The sequence below is a fragment of the Pongo pygmaeus genome, chromosome 1 (assembly GCF_028885625.2).
Source record: "Pongo pygmaeus isolate AG05252 chromosome 1, NHGRI_mPonPyg2-v2.0_pri, whole genome shotgun sequence".
NCBI classification, from domain to species: domain Eukaryota; kingdom Metazoa; phylum Chordata; class Mammalia; order Primates; family Hominidae; genus Pongo; species Pongo pygmaeus.
This window is the reverse complement of record NC_072373.2, coordinates 121,431,763-121,453,320: the sequence shown is the minus strand read 5'-3', so window position 1 is coordinate 121,453,320 and position 21,558 is coordinate 121,431,763. Positions and strand designations below refer to the sequence as shown.

General features: G+C 44.8%; 1 protein-coding gene across 1 annotated transcript; it reads right to left on the bottom strand.

Moving 5' to 3' along the window:
• Positions 1-968: 968 nt before the first annotated feature.
• On the bottom strand, positions 969-21,266 carry LOC129040856 (neuroblastoma breakpoint family member 6-like). The gene is given in 15 exon segments (XM_054495701.1): positions 969-1,010; positions 3,954-4,168; positions 6,211-6,447; positions 9,425-9,597; positions 10,332-10,383; positions 11,410-11,579; positions 12,426-12,477; positions 13,461-13,600; positions 14,482-14,533; positions 15,962-16,173; positions 17,042-17,120; positions 18,165-18,379; positions 19,278-19,377; positions 20,793-21,005; positions 21,108-21,266. Coding segments are annotated over 14 exon segments (1,917 nt in total). The 5' UTR covers positions 20,971-21,005; positions 21,108-21,266.
• Positions 21,267-21,558: the final 292 nt, after the last annotated feature.

The window sequence follows — 21,558 nt, the reverse complement described above, 5'->3', positions numbered from 1 at the left end:
ACACAGGCAGGGGTGATTAATTGATAATAAAATGTTCTGAGGAAGATCATTAGAATACAGGATATTTATACTATTTCATACCACTTTCCAAATTACTTACAAATAAGATGTCTTTACAAGGGACAGAGCTCCTAGACCCCTCCTTAACCAAGTGACCATCCTAGTATCACAACAATGGGGATGGACACACTGGGGCTTCACTGCCTGCAGATGGACTGAGGTAGGAAGCTACAGCATGGACTCTGCAGAGTTCCTGGCAAAATGTTTAGGCTGAATTTAATCATGACGACATTCTCAGATAACTTCGGAATGTAGACCATTGAGCCAGACAGCAGACCTGTCCTACACAAACAAGTCCGTGTCACCACCATCAATGACAACAACAAAAAGAAGAGGAGATGTTTTGGGTTCAAAATGACTAAAAAAGCATAAGCTGCATAGGCTTTTTACTCTTTTTGAACCCAAAATGTCTCTTCTCCTTTTTGTTGTGTTCTTGGTGGTGACATGGACTGTTTGAAGGAGACAGGTCAGTTGTCCTGTTCAATGTTCTACATTCTGCAGTTGTCTGGGGGTTACCTCCTATGAAACTCAGGCTAAGCATTTTCAGCAAGAACATGGCATTGCTCACACTCTGCCCCGGCAGAGTCCCAGCTGACATGCTGTCTCCTGTCAGCAGCTGCGGACTCCTGTTCTCTACACGATGGGAACTGAGGAGCAGGGCTAATGCCTGTCAATGCTGTTTGTCCATCTGGGCATTGGTCTCCCTAGGTATTGATCACAATTGGAGGGGGATGGACTGTGGCTTCTCAAATCAAAGGAGCATAGTGGGTTGAAATCATCAAGAGTATTCTGTGTCTAAAATTCATTCCTCAGTGAAGGACCCCTGCAGTATTGTGTTTGGACTTGAACTTGCTTTGCTGTTTTAGTTGTTTTCATCAAGTGGAAAAGCTACTTTTTGTGACATCCTTTCATCCTATCATCCTTTGCATCCTTCCAGCACTATTTGGTATCTGTAGGGGAGAGAGAGAAAAAAATCAAATGAGCGTTTTTGTCAGGTCCACCTGATGGCTGAGTCTGGAGTGATTGCTAAGTAGTGATAGCTCAGGGGCAAACTGATCTCCTGCTGGGAGGATGAGCTGAAGGGTGAGTCCTGGGCTGTCAGAGTGGGGAAGTGCCATCCACAAGTGAGAAGAAAACACTCCCGAACTTCCCTGAACTTCCAGTCAGCCTGGGGTGCAGGATATAAGGACCCCACCTATGCCCAACAAGCAGTGGGGAACATCATCCCCTTTCCTCCTGATCCCCTCTGTCTGGAGCAGAGTGATGGCTTTCCTCCCAGTGAGCATGTACTCAGCATCAATCATACATGCTAAGAAACAGAGGGCTGAAGAAGGAGAGGAGCCTCTGCAGAGAAACCCACCCCCTTACAACTCCATGTCCTTGTCTTCTAGGGAGGAATGGGAGGGCCATGGGAAGAACCCTGGATATGAGAAGCAGCAGAAACCTCAGACAACATCCACGTCCAGGTCCACATTTTACAACAGAGAAGTAGTGATGCCACAGGGATAAGACTGAACTAAGGCCACATGGGTTGCTATTGACAACCCAGGAATTAGAATCCACCCACTAAGGCCTTTCAATAAAGATCGGAGAAAGCGAGAGGAAAGGCTCCAATCTGGAGGTCTCAACAGTCATGAGTGGTGGTTGGGTCACCTTGGCTAGGATAGGAATAAGGTTTTACAGATAAATATGATGTTGCTGCTGCTTCTTTGGTTGGATAAAAAAATAAAAAATATGTATAATTATAAGTATTTGTCCAAAGGTCAGCAGGAAAGAAAGGGAGTTTAAAAAAAGAGACTCAAAATGGAGTTAGCAAAGTGAGACCAGGGACTGTAACCATGGCCCAAGTTATTTTCCCTAATGCCCTGAAGTTGATTCCACATCTGGTTCCACTTTAAGGCATTTCTAGAAATATTCTCAATATCTAGACCAAGAAAACTCTGAAGTACAAAGTGAAAAGGATTGGTTTGTGTTTTACTACAGTCTCCCGTCCCACTTATTGTTTTCCCCAACTACATTATGGGAAAGGTTTCTTCTTAATATTTTATGCCAGTGTGAAGAGAGGCATGAAGAAGTACTCAAATACAATTTCTCACAGCATTTCAGTCTTAATTTGTTATTGTATGCTCTTCAGGACAGGGAGACCAATGAGTTCTCTTTGGGGATTTTGTGGAAGGACAATAATTGACCAAAAGTAAAATTTTCATGTTGCAGTGGTGAGACCATTCGTGGGCTATAAAATGGGTTTGGGGAAATGTAAACTGGAAGTTTTATTTTAAAATGCAAAAGAAAATACTAAATTCCACTATATGTAATATGGCAGGTATTATTTCTGTACATTAGGTGTTAATATCATGACTATTTCTTACTTATCTTGTATTCAAAATTCAGTAAGTGTGCTTCAAGCAGAGGCTAAAAGTCTAATCTATTAATTTTCTTGTTTTTCTTCTTGATTTTTTTCTATGCTACGCAAAGAGTACCATTGAGAGGGGACTACAGATCCCATCAAAGGCTGATAGAGGCTCAGCCTTTTCTGTGGAGTGCCACAGAATGTGGCACTTCCATGCTGGTAACCTGAGGTCATAGTAGACCAGGGGTCCTGCTCATCTTTAGCCACATATTAGAATCACATGGGAGCATTTTGAAACTACAGATTCTCAGACCACACCCCAGGCCATGTAAGTGAGAATCTCGAGGTATGAGTTGAAGGCATTCATCTTAATTGAAATCTCACCAGGTGCTTATTACATGGCAGCAGGATTTAGAGATACTAAATGGACCAGCCCAATTTCCCATCATTTTCTTTCCTTTCCCCGTTTATCTCATGACTGGCTTTGTTCCCAGTGGTTCTATGGATTTTAACCTTCTCTCTGACAATTTCAGTTAAATCTCTGTCTTATCAATTGGGCTGCACCAAAGCAAAGACTGTCCTGTAGACAGATTCTTGTCATCTAGTGTATGCATAAAGCTGGTCCTGGAGTCACTTTTCTCAAAGTTAATTCATAAAATGCTCTCTCATATACAATGGCCTCAAGATTCATCTGACTTGCATTTTAGACCCTTAACTGGACTTGTAGAAGTGGAAATGAGAATAAAAAGGAGAGAGGTTAGAATGATGTACCTCATGATGTATGCAGTTTTCAAGTCCTGCCCTCTGCATGTACTTTTGGAGTGATGTCCCTTTAGAATGTCATAAATGTTTCCCAGTTAACGTCAGCTCAAGTGAGTCCATGAGGTGAGAACACTGAGACCCTGGCAACTCCATCCACGTTGGCACTTGGCTGCACATCTTGGGCTAAAGACAAACCTGACTCCAGGCCAGTAGGGAACTCCCACCTGTGACCCTGGTTCTAGTTTAGTTTCCTAGGGGGACTCTTAGTGCTTAGTTTTAACACTTCTCATTCAGAGGAACAAGTGATGATTAAGAGTTGACTTAGCTGAGTTGCTCAAAAGAAGACTCAAGAGGAAAACCTATGTGTAAATGATGTATTAAAGCAATGATTTCTGCAGAAAGAGGCAACGAGTTGGGGATGCAGTGAGGAAAGGTAAATTTCCCAAAGGAATGTGTGATTCCAGGCAAACAACCCTGTGTTCCACAGCTTCAACTACGCACTTGGATGGGGACAAGGAGGCCTGGCTCTCCTGTGGCCATGAGAGGGACTCTCAAGACAGTCGAAAAAGGAATAGAGCAGAGTTCAGAGAGTAAAGAGGAGATGGGTACAGAAAGGGCCTGTCAGGGTGGGAGCCCATGGGACACAGAGGTAAGACCAGACAGAGGTTAGAGCAGCTGTTGGAGGGAACAAATGGGAGAGAAAAAGCAGTGGGAGAATGAGCTGTCACCATAGACAGAGAAATAAGAAGTGAGTGCAGCTATCAGCCATAGATGTGATTACCTCTGCACTCTAAGTGTGCAGGCCAGGGAATCTGAACGCCAGTCTCCACTTGCTGAACGGGAGTCTTCTTTTGATGATCTTCAGTATCAGGACAAGGGAGGCATGAATCTGGCCAATGACTTGACGCCCTTGTGTGTTGCTTGCTGAGCCTTCAAGTGCATCATCTTCCATCTGGGGAGGGTTCTTTATCCCCAGAGAGGGCTCTAAAACCAGCCCTGAGAAAAAAAAACACAGCCAATGGGATCCGCTGGCATCCATGATCTTACTGTGACTTTCTCTTCCACCCAGAGGACATGAAATCAGGAAAGGGGCCTTGGACAAGAAAGTCCAAAGGGTGAGGGGAAGCCGATAGAGTCACTTTAATACTTTCTTTTTTGTTGATCTTTCCTACATTACTCAGTAACGACAAGATTGCCAGGAACCAAAGGCACTGCCAATTCACAAAAATATTCAAGAAACTTAGGATTAAGAAACACAAATAGCTTCCAGGTAGATAAGGCAAAGGCAAGGAAATAACACTGTATGTAGGCTATGCTTTGGGGAGAGAAGAGATTACAAAAATCAAAGTTAAATCAGAGCTGGGTTCAAACAGGAGATGGGAACGGAAGGGCCTGGCAGGGTGGCAGCCCATGTGTCACAGAGGTGAGACCAGACATAGGTGACAGCAGCTGATGAGAGAAAAGAACCAGGAAGACTAAACCTAGAGAATTTACAAAAGTTGCATCATTATATGATCTACTACATATATATATACACCCTATATAGCATACACACCAGATATACATAGTCACACATAATAGGACAAATGATGCAAACACATATATCTGTACACATTAATTTAAAGAAAAAAATAGGGATTTGGGAGGGATTGAACGTAACAGTAGAGTCACTATTCTGGTCCATTGAAATTGGAAAAATAATTGGAGACAAAAGAAGAATGAGAAAGAATAGGTATGGGAGAAACAAATGACCTGGTAGACAGCAGGGAGAAATCACCAGGTGAAGGAAAATGCTAATGAAACGAAAGGCATTCACTCTGTCCTCTTACCTGGAGCCTGGTTCAGGCTCCGGACTCCAGGGAAAGTGAGCAAGAGGGAGTGTGTCTGAGCCAGTGGGGTGAGTCTTGGCTGGGGGTGTGAGAATCCACAGAGAAGCAAAAGAGAGTTCAGTGCTAAGAAATCAGTTTAAATAAGTTATCATGGCATGTGTCAGGGACTGCGCATCCCCCAACACTCCCTGAGCACCTTCCATGTGTCCTCTCCACGCGCCCAGATGGTGCTCGCTGTCTCACACAACCCTCCCTCCCCCTGAGGACAGGGGTTCCCTCATTCCTCAGCTGAGGGCATCGCCTGACAGATGAGCACCAGGCGGCCCCAGGGGCTCCAGGAGGAGATATTGAGTGGGATGGAGAGTGAGAAGGAACACGACCCAGGATTTTAAGGAAATCTGAGCAGAAATGGATCCCTGTGAGATGGAAACTGAGGACACGGCCACGGACATGAGTGGAGAATTTGAACTAAATGGAATTTCATAAAAGAGACTGATGTGAACACTTTCCATGTGAAAGTTGCCCTTTTATTTCAAAAAAAGCAGAAAAAACAGCAGAAGAAGCTGGACATGTCAGGAGACTGAGTGTGGGCCCAGGATTTACACTGTTACTCAATGTGCCTCATAGGTTGTTATTGAAAGTGCCTGACGGGAAAATTGGCTTCATGAGGGATGGGGAAGGAGAGGAAGAAAACTGGCAGAGGAGTCTGTGTGAGAAAGGAAAGGAAGAGGGGCCCTAGAAAGCAGAGATCTTCATAACTGCTCTACCTCAGAGGAGACATCGTCCGTGAAGTCACTTTCTAAGTGTAAATTTAGCAGAAAGATAAAAGGATTAGATAAACACCTACTCGTAGGTTTATTAGGCAATTCTTATGGAATCAGGCCCTTTGGAAATTATCATAATTAATATTCCCAACAATGATTGCTGGTAGATATTATTTTTCAGGTACCTCAGATGAGGGAACAGAGATATAAATAGCAAAAAGACAAAAACCTTGGCCAAAGTCAACAAGCAGAAAGTGGCAAACCCAGGACCTGAGAACAGATTTGGTCCGAAGCTCCAGGCCTTTGCTCACCTCACTGGGTTGGAGCATCGTGGATTTCAACTGGACCCTGAGGAAGCATGGGAGGCCCCATTCTCTCCTCCACCCACAGCACCGTGACCACCAACACCTGGATTAGAGCTTCATGACGCCGTTTCCTTCCCTACCTTGGAAGGGCCATTGGTTCCCAGAATCAGCATTGGCTGAGAAGCTGCAGGTGGTGGAGGAAAGGCCCCGCTGGGGCAAGCCATTCCCATAGTGGAACCCTTGATCCAGCTGTAGTCGCAGACAATTGGGCACCAGGGTGCTTGGTTCCAGCTGTGCCTGTGAAACTTGCACCTCTGACAGGTGGTGGCTCAAGTCTCCACTCCAAGTCCCTTGGGGACAGGCTGCCTCGGTGGGAGCTGAAAGGAGAAGAGGCTTCAGTAGGAACCATCTCAGTTTTCCCTTTGTTAAGCACTCCCAGAACACCCATCCCTGATGTCCTTGCTCTCAGTGAAGCCACCCAGTGACCCACGCCACACAGACAGACATCATGTAAATGCAGGCGATGTCACCTCTCCTGCCTGTGCCTGGGGACGCTGACATGGTAGGGGCCCAGGCTGGGGTGTCCCTGAGGTGAAAAACCTCTGCTTCAGCCCAGAGGGTTTTGATTGTCTAACAAGACCATCCTGATTATTCTGTTATTATTTATCTCTTTCCTGTGCCCAGAGGGAAAGTTCTAGAGAGGCCTCAGAGCACAGAGAGGAGTGGTTATTTTTCTCCACAGACAGGGGTGTAAGAACAGGTCAAGAGTTAGAGCTGCGAGGCTTTGAGAAAGAACCACGAAAAAGGGGGCTGGGATGCTACAGACCAAACACTAAGTGAGGCAAACTTTTCTGGGTTCGGGGACATTTTGAATTTCCCATTGACTATAATGGTTTGACCCCCTACACACATATCCATCCTATTGCCATATAGTGGGTGTCAGCAGACATAGGCAATGTAGGAGAGGGACCAGTCCCTTCCCGCAAATTCAGGGGCCACAAGTGCTACAGATCAGCATGTGCGCGGTTCCTTAGGAAGGCAACACAGGACACGATCCTCACATTACCTACTCCTCCAGTGGGGTTTGGGTGGCACCCCTTAAACAAATTATTTCCATTTCCACAGGGAGAGGAATACACATTCTGAGTGGACTAAGAAAAGACTTCCAATGACCTCACGCCAGTCCAGGTCGGGCTCAGGATGCGGACAGGGCCTGCAGACCGGATCCACGTTGCTGTGGGGCTCCTCTCTCTCCTCCCCTCTCTACATCTGCATTCTCTCCAAGGTTTTCTAAGTTTTCTTAAAAATGCCTCATTGTTCTCAGCTCTAACATGGAGATGCCACTGCCCACTTGGGAGTGTCCCTTGATCCCTGAATGGGTTATAGCAGGACAGAGCTTGCTTGCAAAGGGGCAGGGCATACAGCAGGTGCAAGGTCAGTGTGTATTTTAATTGTTTCATGAATCACTGTGATGCTAGAAAAGCATTTGCTTTTTTGAAACTCAGGGAGAAATGCAAAACGGGAAAGGGGATGGTCCCAGTATGAAAGGCACTTACTGACCAAAATAGAATAGAGGCCAACATTTTTGTTGCTAGTTTCTTTCTTTGTGTGTGTGTGACACAGGGTCTCACTTTGTTGCTCAGGCTGGAGTGCAGTGGTGCAATCGTGGCTCACTGCAGCCTCAACTAACCAGGCTCAGGTGATCCTTCCACCTCAGCCTCCCAAAAAGCTGGGACTACAGGTGTGTACCCCCATGCCCTGCTAATTTTTTTTTTACAGATAGGGTTTCACCATGTTGCCCACACTGGTCTCAAACTCCTGAGCTCATGCGATCCACCTCCTTAGCCTCCCAAAGTGCTGGAATAACAAGCGTGAATCAACACATCTGGGATTTTTGCTAATCTCATTACAACATAATCCAATATACTGGGGGACATCACAGAGTTACTTGCTCTTACTAGAAGATCATGTAATGTGTAAAACCCCTAACGATCCACATGAAATTCCCAGAATTGAAGTAAAAAAAAAGAGAATGAGCAAGAAGAAATGAAAATTGGATTTTCTTTTTACACATCCTGTGAAGCTGCTATCTCAAGGGGCGATTGCTGAGAGGATGGGTTTTCTGGACATCATGGGGACAGGAACCACTCTGCTTTGCTCATCGGTTAGGCCAGAACCTCATGAGGGACACTAGTTGTCGATGGTTTTCATGAGAATAGAGCACTGAGACCAAAACTTGATTGACACTACAAACCCCCACATGGAGAAAACCACTGGGGCTCTGCAGGGGATGCAAGCCTAGCCACACATAAACGAAGGGTCGCTGGACTGCGTCAGTGGAGGGAAGACACCTCAGAGGAAGTAGAGCCGCAGTCCCCAACCTTTTTGACACCAGGGACTGGTTTCATGGAAGACCATTTTTCAGGCACCAGGTTAGGGGGGATGGTTTTGGGATGATTCAAGCACATTACATTTACTGTGCACTTTATTTCTATAAATATTACATTGGAATATATAATGAAATAATTATACAACTCACCATAATCATAGAATCAGTGGGAACCCTAAGCTTGTTTTCTTGCAACTAGATGGTCTCACCTGGGGGTGACACTTACTGGGAGACAGTGACAGATCATCAGGCATTAGATTCTCATAAGGAAAACACAATCTAGATTCCTGGCATGCACAATTCACAATAGAGTTCAAGCTCCTGTGAGAATCTAATGCCACTGCTGATCTGACAGGAGGTGGAATCCAGGCTGAAATGCTTTCCCACCGCTCACCTCCTGCTCTGCGACCCAGTTCCTAACAGGTCATGGCCCCATAATGGCCCATGGCCCCAGGGCTGGGGGTCCCTGAAGAAGAGAATCTAGCTTGGGACACAGGAATCAGGAAACAGGCCTCCAAATAATTGGGCAAAACTCCCAACATATGTGGATGGCCAGAGAAGAGATAAGGACATGGAGTTAGCAAGATAATTTCAGAAAAGAGAGATGCCCTATCTTAAAGAAGGGGGTCTGTTATATAAATTTCTCCAGCTGAGCTACTGTGGCCAAGAATTTGCAATAAGCCCTCACCACTCCCTTCTCTGGCCTGTTTTGATAGCCACAGCCTGCTCCTGTGAGAAGGAGCCAGGTGACAGAGGAGGCACTTGGAACAGGAGAAGAGGAAGTTCTACCCAGTGGATGTCTGTGCTTAAAACTGGATCCAAGAGCCAGATTCAAAACAAGCTCAGTGTATAGAGCCTGCTGCAGAGATGGTCTGTCTCAGCTGCACAAGTTGCAGGAAACAAAACATATAGAGGCTGCCTGGGAGGACACTGGAGCTTTGTGACCTCCAGGGTGAAGTACTCACAGGCTACATCCAGAGCAAAGCAGGCAAGCTGATCCTCCAATGCGGACACGGTGCTGCTATAAGGCTGGTGGCAGTCAGACATGTCATGGTGAACTGAGGGAGTCAAGTAAACTTCATTCACGGAGTCCTCTGGGACTTCCTGCTCCTTCACCTCTGGCAGCTCCTGGCTGAGCCTGGGGTAAAGAAGACAGAAGATAAACACCAGAGAGAACCAACACCCAGCTGGTTCTATAGGGAGGCCCTCAGAAGGCCCAGAGGAAGCAAAGTACATTCCCCTGAGAGAGATACAACCATCCTTCCCTGTCTCGAGCAGGAGACAGAGCATGACAGGCTCTCAGTGCACTGGGCAGGCAATGAGCTGGGGAGGAAGCAGATGGAGGGATTCCTGTGGGGAACTGCCAGGACACAGTGCGTTCGGCACTTTTGCATACATTTTGTTGAAATTAGCATCAGTGGCCAAATGAATACAGGCTCTTGAGTCTTCACAGAGTTCCTGTATCCTCAACAGCTCTTGTTCTCAACATTGTAGCATGACATGATTTCTTTTCATTCACTTCCCTGCTATCGAATACTTGCAAACATGGTAATGCCAAAGAGGCAGACATCAGATGTACAACTCAACTTCACTTTAAACAAAAAGGACAGAAAAGGGGACTGCAGAAAATGTCTGTGACTGATCAGTTCAACAGAGTCAACTGAATGCAGATTAGAAGAATTGAAAGGAATTAATAAGGAGGAACTAGAAATACAGGTGTACAATGAAAACAGTCAACCTTATGAATATGGCATTTCATGGTTGGCTGAACAGATGGAACAGGTATATATATTCAGCACACTCTGATTTTCCCTGCATCTGAGACTCCAGATATCAACACTGAATTAACTGTGCATGATTCCTCAGAGTTACCTGGGGCATGGTGGGTCTTGGTCTTCTACCTCCTCTTGATCCTTTTTAATTTCTGTAAATAAATTCACAAAGGGACAGACAGATTAAGCAGGTTCTCCTACACATATAAACAATCCACTGTGCAATCCTAACATAGAAACGTCAGTTTCCTCAGTGGGAGAACAGGACACCGTGAGAGAAATATTCCAGGAGGCCTGAGGTCCTGTCATGAGAGATATGCCTTGGTTTTCTTCCCTGAGCCTAGGAATGCAATCTCCCTGTTCTCCCAGATCATTATCCCAACATCTGTCCTGATTTTGTGCAAACAGTTATGCAAATTTTTCACACCAGTTGAAGGCAAATACCCCAGCTGCTTTCTAGAAGGAAAACTGCAATATTCAGCCTTCAATCATCAAATACTCATGTTGTTCATGGTTACAAGGATTTTAGACCCTGAAATTAGAATGTAGGAGGGAATCTACAGACCCTTGAATGAAAATGAATCTTTGGTGATACAAAGAGACATTGGCTATTCATGACATCTAGGAGTGACAAGGCCCAATCTTGTTTCTAGAAACATAACAAAAGGTAATGGACTGCTCAGCTAAAACAGGATAACATCAAAGACATAGAGAATGAGGCTAGGTTCTTTGAAACCTGGGTAGTATCTTTAATGAAAAGTAGACAGAAACGCCACTGGCCTTGAGCAGGCATAGAATCTCATAGGACATGGTTGGGGAAAGAAACTTGTAAGGAACACAATAGCTGGCAAGACAAATCTTATTCAGATTAAGGGGCCTGACAGACACCTGTTGGGCACGTGCTGCATAGGTTGGTGTGAATTTGTCAATGTCGTGACAGTGGGCACAGGGTGACACAGGCATGGTCTGAAATGAGGAAGAGAGCAAAGCTCACTGACCCACCCCATGTCTGTGCTTCCAACTTGATTTTTGATGCTGATGCAAATCATCCTGTGTCTGTGAGTCATGCCCACACCAATGACACACCTCACTCCAGCCAGGGATGTGAGATGCAAGGATTACGGAGTCTACCTGGGACACCAGTTGGGGATTTATCATGTTCACAATGGAGTACTCACTGTCTACAAGAGCCAAGCTGACTTGCTTGTCTTCAAAACAGTACAAAGTGCTCCAGTAAGGGTGGTAGGAATGAGTCAGGTCAGGAAGGATGGAAGGAGTCAAGTAACATCCATCCAGTGACTCCTGGGGGACTTCACGCTTGTCCACTCTCAGTGGTCCTCTGCTGAGCCTGTAGGGTAGGAAGGACTAACAATTAATCCAAGGAGTTTCAGAGCCCTAGCTGGATTTCATGTGAGGCATGAGGGAGTGATCGCAGAAAACAAATGGGTCAACCCATTAAAGAGTTAAATATTCTCTTCCTCTTGGTGGGCACAGTGTGGTTGCCATGGGTAGGTTGCAATACAGAGAGAGGGAAAGAGAGAGATGAGAATGAGAAAAGCATCAGGTGCTCAGCAAAGTGGCCAGATGATGATTTTCTGAGGAAGGAGACTGAGTCTCTCTGTATGACTTACCGAATATCATGTCCCATAACAGTCATGACTTACTGAATATCATGTCCCATAACAGTGGCTTCATTCCTTTCTTTTAAATGATGTTAAATTTTATGTGTAGTGGCCAAGTAAACATAAGTTATGAGGCATAATCGTATCCTCAAAATCGCATGTCATCAAGTCCTCTTTCTCTCAATATCATGCACGGTATAACAAAAATTTTTTCTACCTAATTTCCTTGCCTTGAAATGCTCACCACTGTGCTAATGCAAAACAAGCAGAAAGCAGATATGGGTCTCAGGCTGGTTGACACCATAAGAAGAAGATACTCACTTTAAGGAAATCTGTGTGATTGATTAGTTGTTCACAAGGTGAAGTGGTTTTATGTACTGAACTTGCGAAGTTAATAAGAAATGGCAAACATTACAAGTTTCACAATGAAAATGTAAAACATGGTTAAAAAGGATCATTTCCGGTTGGCTGCAGAGATGAATTAGGTATATTCAGGACTTTCTGGTTTTCTGTGGAGATGAGTTTCACAGATACCAGCCCTGAATAGACAGCCCCTGATTTTTCTCAATTACCTGGGAGCAACTGTTTCTTGTCCTTTCACCTCTTCAAGATCATTTTGCTTTTCTGTAAATAAATTAAGAGAAGACCCGCCAGATGAACTTGATCACATTCATACATGCACAACCTTGTGTCCAAACCTACATAGGGGCATAAATATACTTGGTGTGATCACAGGCTATTGTGAGAGAAACTTCCCAGGAGGTCTCAGGGTGAGCCTTGTAAGAAGTCACTAGGTTTGCTTTTCTGAGTCATGGAGAAAATCTCCCTGATATGAAAGGTCATCATCACAGTCCCTTCTGTCTTGAGTCACAGCAAACTGTTAACCATAACCTGTTTACTAACAGATCCTGGGGATCTACTTTAATGCTTCCTGGCAGGTTACTGCAGTATTCAGCATGTTTCCTTCTGATAAGCTGTTGTCAGTGTTTTTGTAGAATTTACATTTAGAGGGACAGATTAAATCAAAAGAATCTCTAATGCTACATGGAAACATTGGCCTTTCATATGGCAGGGAGTTCCAGGGCCCAGCCTCCTTTCAGAGAAACATACAAAATTTAATAGTGGTGTTCATGTTCTGGTACTCAGAGACTTCTTAGCTAAGACAAGCCTACTAAAAGCGGAGGGAGTCCAGCCTGAGAGAAGTGAACGAGGGTAATGACAGCTCCAAGAATATAGATAAGGCTGCCAGTGGCCTTGGACAGGCAGAGAAACTCAGGTTGTTTGGGAGGGAAAATTAGATTTCATGTGAGATGACAGATTAAACCTAAATCAGGAGGACTGGTGGATATATCCTGCACCCATGCTACAGAGGTGGGTATGAATTTGTCAGGTCAACCTTGGGTACAGTGATTTGGCAATGGGGCAAAGATGAAAGACAATGTGTGGTTCTGGACTAGGATGGAGCAAAACTCTGACTTATAGGATGCCTTCCTTCAAACTCAATCCTAGAGCCTGGTTCTAACCAGTATATAAGCATAGAGTCTTCCTGAAGGTATGACATCTGTCATTATGGACAAATTGTGGGGTGCAAAGAATACGGAGCCTACCGAGGAAGCCAAGTGGGGTTTCATCCCACTTGGAATTGGAGTCATCCCTGGCAACATCCTGAGCAGAGCAAACTTTCTGTTCATCCAATGCCAAGAAAGAGACTTCAGGATGCAGGTAAGAGTTGGACTTCTCATGGTGTCTAGAATGAGACAAAACACATTTCTCTGGTAAGTCCCGCAGGACTCCCTTCTCTTCAGAATCCTGCAGCTTTCTGATGTGCCAGGTAGGATAGAATGACAGAAGATTAGACCAAGACAGATTCAACATCATAGTATCTCAGGTGATCTGATAGGACATAAAGGGAGTGGTCACAGAAAGCAAAGGGGGATCTCCTCCAAGAGAGAAAAATCTATCCTTCTAAATGTGGGGTGGAGTGTGACTGTCCTGGAGACACAGCAAACATGAGCAGCAGGTGCTCAGTGCACTTGCCACAAACGAGCGGCTGCAGGAAGACCCACAATCTCCCTGTAAACTAGCATCAAGCATCATGACTTGCAGCACTGAGAACTAACCCGGGACTTCACTTCCTTTACACAAATTGCGTTGACATTACATGCAGCATCCAAGTGAACACAGCTCTTGAGGCATTCCCAACACACAGATCCTGTGTTTTTAAGGTCCTCCCCCTTTTTTTTTCAATATTTTGACATAGTATGAAATTTTTATTTTTAATTTTCTCGACTGCATTCAAATACGTGCCAACATGCTGTGAGAAAACATACAGAAAGCATACACGCATCTCACCCTGGAGTAACCTCATGGGGGACCACAGGTGAGATCACGAAATCCCTGAGTTTGGTCAGTTCACCTGGTTCAACTGATTGTAGGTTCTTATGCTTGAGAGGGATTAAGAAATTGAAACCTATTCAAGTACCACAATAAAGAAGACAACATTGTTAAAGGGGTAATTTGCAGTTGGATGAATGGATGAGACAGTTCTGTTCATCACTTCCTATTTTCCCTTGATCCGTGGTGTCCAGATGTCACTATTGAACTAACAGCCCACAAATCCACAGTTACCTGGGGGGCACTGGTGGTTTCCCCTCCTCTTCCTCATGATCATTTTGATTTTCTGTAAACAAATTCAGAAGAGCAGGTCACAGTAAGGAAATCACACTTCCCACAAGAGCAAATAAGTGTCCAGTCATAGCACAAGAACATAAATATCCTCAATGTAAGAATGTGACATTTTGACAGGATCATTCTGACTTATTTTCAGAAGTAGATGTGCCTGCTTTCCAGACCCATAGGACAAAATCTCCCTCATCTGGTAGATCATAATCACCTGTCCTCTGACCTAAGTCTGTGCGAACAATTAAACAAAACTTTTTCCCCAAGATTTTCAGAAATTGCCCTAACCACTCTCCAGAAGTGTTGTTGCAATAGTGATTTATCTCATCATATATCATGGTCAATGAATGGTTAGAGAAATTTATATAGGACACTGAACTGATGGATAAATTCTAACAGTCCTTGCATAAAAAAGAGTCTGCGGTGCTACACAGAAACCTTGACCACTCATGGGGTGAAGAACTCAGGGCCCAGCCTTGTTTAGGGAAACTTATAAGCAAGATAAAGGTAGAAGTGTTTCTGTCCTGCTTTCAAGGTGACTGCTTAGCTGGGACAAGCTGACCTAAAGGAGACCAAGCCTGGGGCTGAGAACAGTGAATCCACAGAAACATCTCCAAATACATAGGCAAGACTGTCAGTGGCCTGTGACAGGCATAGAAACTCCATGGACATTGTTCAGGGACACACATCATTATTGCATGTGACAAGAGACATAGGAACCGAGCCAGGAGGCCTGACAGATACCTCCTGTACAAAGGTGGCTATGACTTTATCACACCTGCCTGTGGTCCAGTATGCTGATATTAGGGCCAGGAAGACAAAGTCCATGCCATGGGCCTAGGAGGAGAGGAATGTTCTCTGACCCTCAAATAACTGTGTTTAATATTCCATCATAGTTTCTCTCTTTCTTTCTTTTCTTTTCCTTCTCTCTCTCTTTCTTTCTCTTTCTTTCCTTCCTTTCTCTTTCTTTCTCTATCTTCTTTCTTTCTTTCTTTCCTCTGTCTCTCTCTCCTCTCTCTCTCTCTCTCTCTTTCTTTTTCTTTTTTTGAGACAGAGCCTCACTCTGTCACTCAGGCTGGAGTGCAATTATGGCTCACTGCAGCCTCTACTTCCTGGGCTCAGGTGATTCTCCCCCCTCTGCTGCCTGAGTAGTTGGGATGACAGGCACGCACCACCATGCCTGGCTAGTTTTTCATGTTTTTTGTAAAGATGGGTTTCATCACATTTCCCAAGCTGGTCTTGAACTCCTGAACTCAAGTGATTCACCCACCTGGGCCTCCCAAAGTGCTGGGATTATAGGTGTGAGCCACCGCACCCGGCTCCATTATAGTTTGTGATTCAAACCAATATGTATGTATATAGTCTGTCCTCAGAATTGATCTTCCTCAGCCTAGACAGAGCTAGGACGGACAAAGAATAGAGAGGCTACCTGGGAGAATGTTTAGATCTTCCTCCTCTTCATCATGAGAGTGTTCACTCTCTGCAACCAGAGCTGAGTCAACTTCATGTTCCTCAAATGTGATTTTGGTGCTCCTGTGAGGCTGGTTGGAGTTAGAAGGGTTGTGACTATTTGAACAAGTGACAGCACATTCCTCCAGTGAGTCCTGAGGGACTTCCTTTTCTTCAGTCTTCTGCACCTCCCTGATGAGCCCAATGGGATAGAGATGACAGAAGATTAATCCAAAAGGCATTGTACCCCAAGAAGTCCTAGCTGGTTTTGAAAGGAGGCTTAAGAGAGTGGTCCCAGAATGCAAAGGAGAGGTTCCTTTTAAGAGGGAACAGGCAATCCTTTTCTGTCTGCAACAAAGTGTGGCTGCCATAGGAACCAGAGCGGAAGACAGCAGCTAGTGATCATTGCACTAGGCAGATAGGAGCTGAGGAGGACGGAGACTCAGCTGTCTCTGTATGGTACAGTCTTGACAGCACACACAGAGAACCGAAACAGCTGCCACATGGTGTGTCTAAGCTGGGTTGTAGTTAACATACTGTGGCCATGGCTATACAGGAGTTTGAGCCATTGTAGACTTCACAGATGGTGTGCCTTCTAGAATTTTTTTAAATTTTAATATTGTGACATGAAATGTAAATTTTTTTGTCTAGGTACTATACTTTGTGTTCAACTTTGCTAGGTGCTTCCTGTTTCCTCTGCTTGTTGCCTCTCTGCTATTTATCTTTCCTAAAAAGAACCTAAAGACAACAGTGTAGAAAGCAGCTTTACATCTCATCCTGGCTTTCACTACAGGGGAGAACAGGTCTCCTCTGTGTGTGTAGGAAGTCCCTAGGGATGGCGAGTTCATCTAGGGTCATGCTTACAGGCACCATGAAGACGATGGACAAGCATGTTAACAGGGCTATTTCCTTGTTGGGTGAGCACATGAAATCAGTGCCCTCTGCAGCTTTCTTTATCCTGCATCTGGAATCTGTGACTACCTTCACCTCTCTTTTATTCTTTCTGAGACCTTTTTCATATTTTACCATCCATTACCTGCTCCTGATTATTCAGTGTTACCTAGGGGCAGGTGATTCCTGTACTTTCTCAACCTCTTCATCTTTGTCGTCTTCATCTTCGTCTTCATCTTCATCATTTTCTGCAAATACAGATGTGTCCATTGAAATATTTCCCACTTCACCCACTGCAAGCAGAGTGAGCCCTATGTGCACAGAGACATAAACATCTATATGTATAAGTCCACACTGTACTGAAAGCTCTCATGTTTTATCTCTAAAAAAATGCCCTGGCATGTTTTCCTGATCCATGAGGCAATGCGTTTCTGATCTGGAGGGTCACCATCAAGATGTGGCCAAATATTGAAAAGACCTTTTCCTCTTCATATCACTGGAGGCTTGTCCAGCCTGTCTCTGAACTCCAGCAGCTGTCTCCCCAATCCTGCTACAGATCTGATTCCCAGGCACAGGCTTTGTATACTGTCACTGCTTGCATTTAGAACCTATATCTTTCTCTTAGAACAGGACAAACAACCTTGTCCCACAGTATTCCATACATTAGGGACTTCATGGGCCCTCCAAGTGGCTTCCATTGTGTTAACCAGGGACAATCTCTCCATGGGGACTGCTCCAGTCTAAACCACTTCCTACCACCAAATGCTACCACATCCAGTGCCTTCTCCAACACCACAGAGCAAGGGGCTTTATCTCATTGTGAAATATAGTCATAAGTGTTCCCACATTTGAATGTGAGGGACAATTTGTTTGCCTTTACAGATTTAGAGCCAGAAACCTAGGAAGGATAAATTAATCAGTTGCCCACAGTTGCTAAAGACATTGCTGAAGATAGAGCCTGGGAACCTTCATTGTTAGTCCAGGGCTCTTTTCACTCTAACAAGCTGCCTCCTGTCACAGCCTCCTTCCTGTCCTTTAAAACTGGACGGATGCTGCCTCTTGCTCCAAAGACCACATTCTGTCGAGAAAGGAGGATACATTTGCCATTCTGTAACCTACCCCCTATGGGTTTCCCATCTCTGTTCCTACCCAAGAAATTCTGGTCATGTCATGGCCACAAATGTTTACTGGAAAGAAACACTACCCATAAAATTGTCATTGTGGAGGTGTGGAGGTCCGGGGACTTTCATAAGCCTGGAGCTGTGTGTCATCAGGGCCCGTGGCCACCTTACCTGGGCTCAGCTTGTGAACAAGGTGCTCTGCCAGCCTGTGCCCCTCAGCCAGCTGCTCTCAGAGGTCCTGACCCTGGGACTTGTCAGGGTCATCAGGAGAGAGGAGGGTTTTGAGATGCTTGTTCAGCCAGCGGGAGGCATCTCTCCCTTCCCGTAACTTCTCCCGTAACTGGGTCAGCTCTTTTGCCTGAGAGTGAACCAGGGCTTTATATTGCCTAAGGTGAGATATTAGAGAACATTTAATAATGGAAAGGGATGAGTGATCAGTTCTAATACTGCAACAGAGGTTTCTGTGAGAATGTCCTCAAGGAGACCTTCAAGCAGAAGGTCAGAACATGTTTTGGGAAATGCCTGTGGCCAAGAGAAAAATATATTAATAAAAAATATATATTACTAAATTTTATACATATATGTGTGTGTGTATATGTATATGTGTGTGTTACACACACACACACATATATTTTAAAGGCTCCCTCTATATAAGAAAGTGCTCCTGTAAGATCTTCAATGATGTTCCATTCATCCTTTTTTCTGCAAACAAAGCTGGTGTCTTCCTAGATCGTTTCCAAAAGGATGTCCTTCACTTTGGCCATGGACATTTCTATATGGAAATTCACACAGCGCATCTTGTCGTGACTAGAACTAAAGCCATGCACAGAAATGTGATCAGGTGTAAATAGGGTGGATTGGAAAGATGTAGGAAGAAAAAAATGACAGGGTCAAGAAGGCAAAACTGATTGAACGAATGACATGCCACAGGCAGTCAGGAGGTGATTCTAAGTAAGAGTGAATGGGGTGGTGATCACACACCATTTTGAGTGTGCTAAATGCTGCTGGGTGGTTCACTTTCTTTTAATTAACTTTGGTTATGCAAATTTCACCTCAACAATTACTTGTTTTAAAAAGAGAAAACAAGGTTCATGAAACAACTGCCACCCATAACTTACTAAGATGAGTGTTCTGTTTTATAAATATTTGTGTGACATGTGCCTGCCATGTAAATGTCTGCCCTTGTCCTGGCCCAGCTCAGCTCTTAGTTCTCGCAGCTGAGTTGCTGCACTTCAGAGATTCCCACCCCTGCCCATCTGCCTGCCCCCAACAGGGCCCACTCACCTGAGCTCCTCAGCTTGCCTGAGCTTCTCTGCCAGCTTCTCCATGAACTGCAGTTCATCCCTCAGCACAGAGTCTATGATGTCTTTGTACTCTTCACACTCTGAGAAAAGACAGACACGCCTGCCTCAGTGGAAGGCTGGATATGCTGCTGGGGTCACTACCTATAGGGCAGGTGGCAGCATCTATCCCAAGGATGAAAGCAGCCCCAGTACCAGGCTCCAGGCAGGCATTTCCACATCTTTATTTATCAACCTCTCAACTTTCTGGCATCTGATACTCCCCAACTTAGAGATGGGGAGAAAGAAACTCAAGGGCACATCAAGTAACTTGACAAGATGATTCACCTGGAACAAGGCAGAGTCATAATTTACAGCCCCTGAGGTCTGATTCTGAATCCTGGGCCACTTTCCCAAACCTTGCAGCCTCTCCTGTAAAACACTGCCCTGGGGCATGAAGTAATGATATCCTGTACAGTTGGAAAGACCCTTAGCACTATGGGACTCATGGTTTCCCTGGTACTGGATATTTCAATCACAATCATGTCAAATATGTAAAAAATCATATCTGAATATAATTGCATAAAATATGAGGCATAAAACCCAGAGGCTATAATAGAACTATGCCCAAATACTAATAAACTTTGAATTAAGTTAGAAACAGTAGAATGAAGAACTAATAGATAGTGTTTTCTCTGTGCCAAGAACTGTTCTAGGAGACCTAGAAGAAATAGATCATGTGAGTCATTGTAGCAATTTTCTGAGGTATGTATTGTTATTGTACCCAATGAACAGATGAGGAAACCTAGGCAAAGAGAAGATAGGCAACTTGGATGGAGCCCAGGAGACTGGCCCAGGGTCCCTGCTCTGCACACTACACTGCTACCTCCACAATGTCTCATGTGCCATCTTTCTTCCTCTTTAGGAATAAGAGCCTGTGCCCCAGGAAGCAGGACTTCCCTCTCACCGTGGTACTCCCTGCTCTTGATGCTGTCACTTATGGCTGCCACAATTACTATTAGGAGCAGTCTCCTCTTTAAACTCCTTAGAGCGGATGCTGTGTACTGTCATTATTTCCCCAGGCTGCCCAGAACAGAGCTCTGCCTATTGGGCCTAAAAGAAGCTTTAACTGAATGGAAGTTCATTAGTCCCAGACAGTTAGATGAACAGACTAGAGGTTATTTGTCTGCAGCATCTTACATGGTACAGAGAAGATTCTCATAAACATGATTTAGCCTCTTACTGAGGAAAACAGGTGGTTCCGTGCCTGTGTCAGCAGTCAATATGTTGGATTTTAAGTCTACTCTCACCTCACACCAGAATGCAAATGTGGAAAAGTTGCTAAATACTTTGTGCCTCTGTTTTCCATCCTTAACACAATGAAGTTAAAAACCCATTTCTATTTTCCTAGAAGTATGGGAAGGATGAAATTAATTTTGATGAAGAGATCATTCAGTTTCTCAGAGAGAAGACAGGTGATCATTCATCACGTTCCTGATGGTGAATCTATAGAACTTACTGTGTTTCTTCAGCTGGTTGGCCAGGGAGTAGGCAGTAGCTTGAGTCACAAGGAATTTCTCTTTGAGGTCTCGGAACTGCTGATTGCTCTCTGCCAGCTGGGAGCACAATTCCTGGTTGATTTCTAGGACGTTCATCTCTACCCTCTCGCTGGACAAAGGGTCGGCAGATACCACCATGCTGACGTTTGTGGCAGAAGAGGTAGAGCCAAGGACTGGGGAGAAGAAACCCAAACACATGATGGGTCAAAAACTAGTGAAATCAATTAGGTTTAATCAGGACTGAGAGATGACAACAACTGGAATTGTTAACTTACGGTTGAGAAAAAGTTGATGAACACGCCACAACACTTTAGAGTCCTTAACCGCAAAAACAGGGACCAGGATGCCTGAGCTCAGAGCTGAAGGCACTGCCTGTAGCTCCGACTCTGACAAGAGTGAGGGAGGTAGCAGCCAGCGTGCCAGGTAACGGTCTGCAGTTGCAATAACAGAATTAGAAGGTGGAGGTGTCATGGAATCTTAGGAGCCCTGCATTCCAATTGCCCAGGCTGTGCTGAAACACTAGGCCCCCTGGTCTCACCTGAGGGTCACTGATGGGGACCATTTCTTCAGCAGTCACTCTCAGTATTTGTGCACCCTTGTGACAATGCCACAGGCCCACCTCTTTCCCAATACGTCTAAGCATATTCCTCATTGTTCATCTCCTGTGTGTATAAAATCATCAAGGTAGGGATAGTTTCCCAAAAGGTTATATTTTCTTAGTGGTAG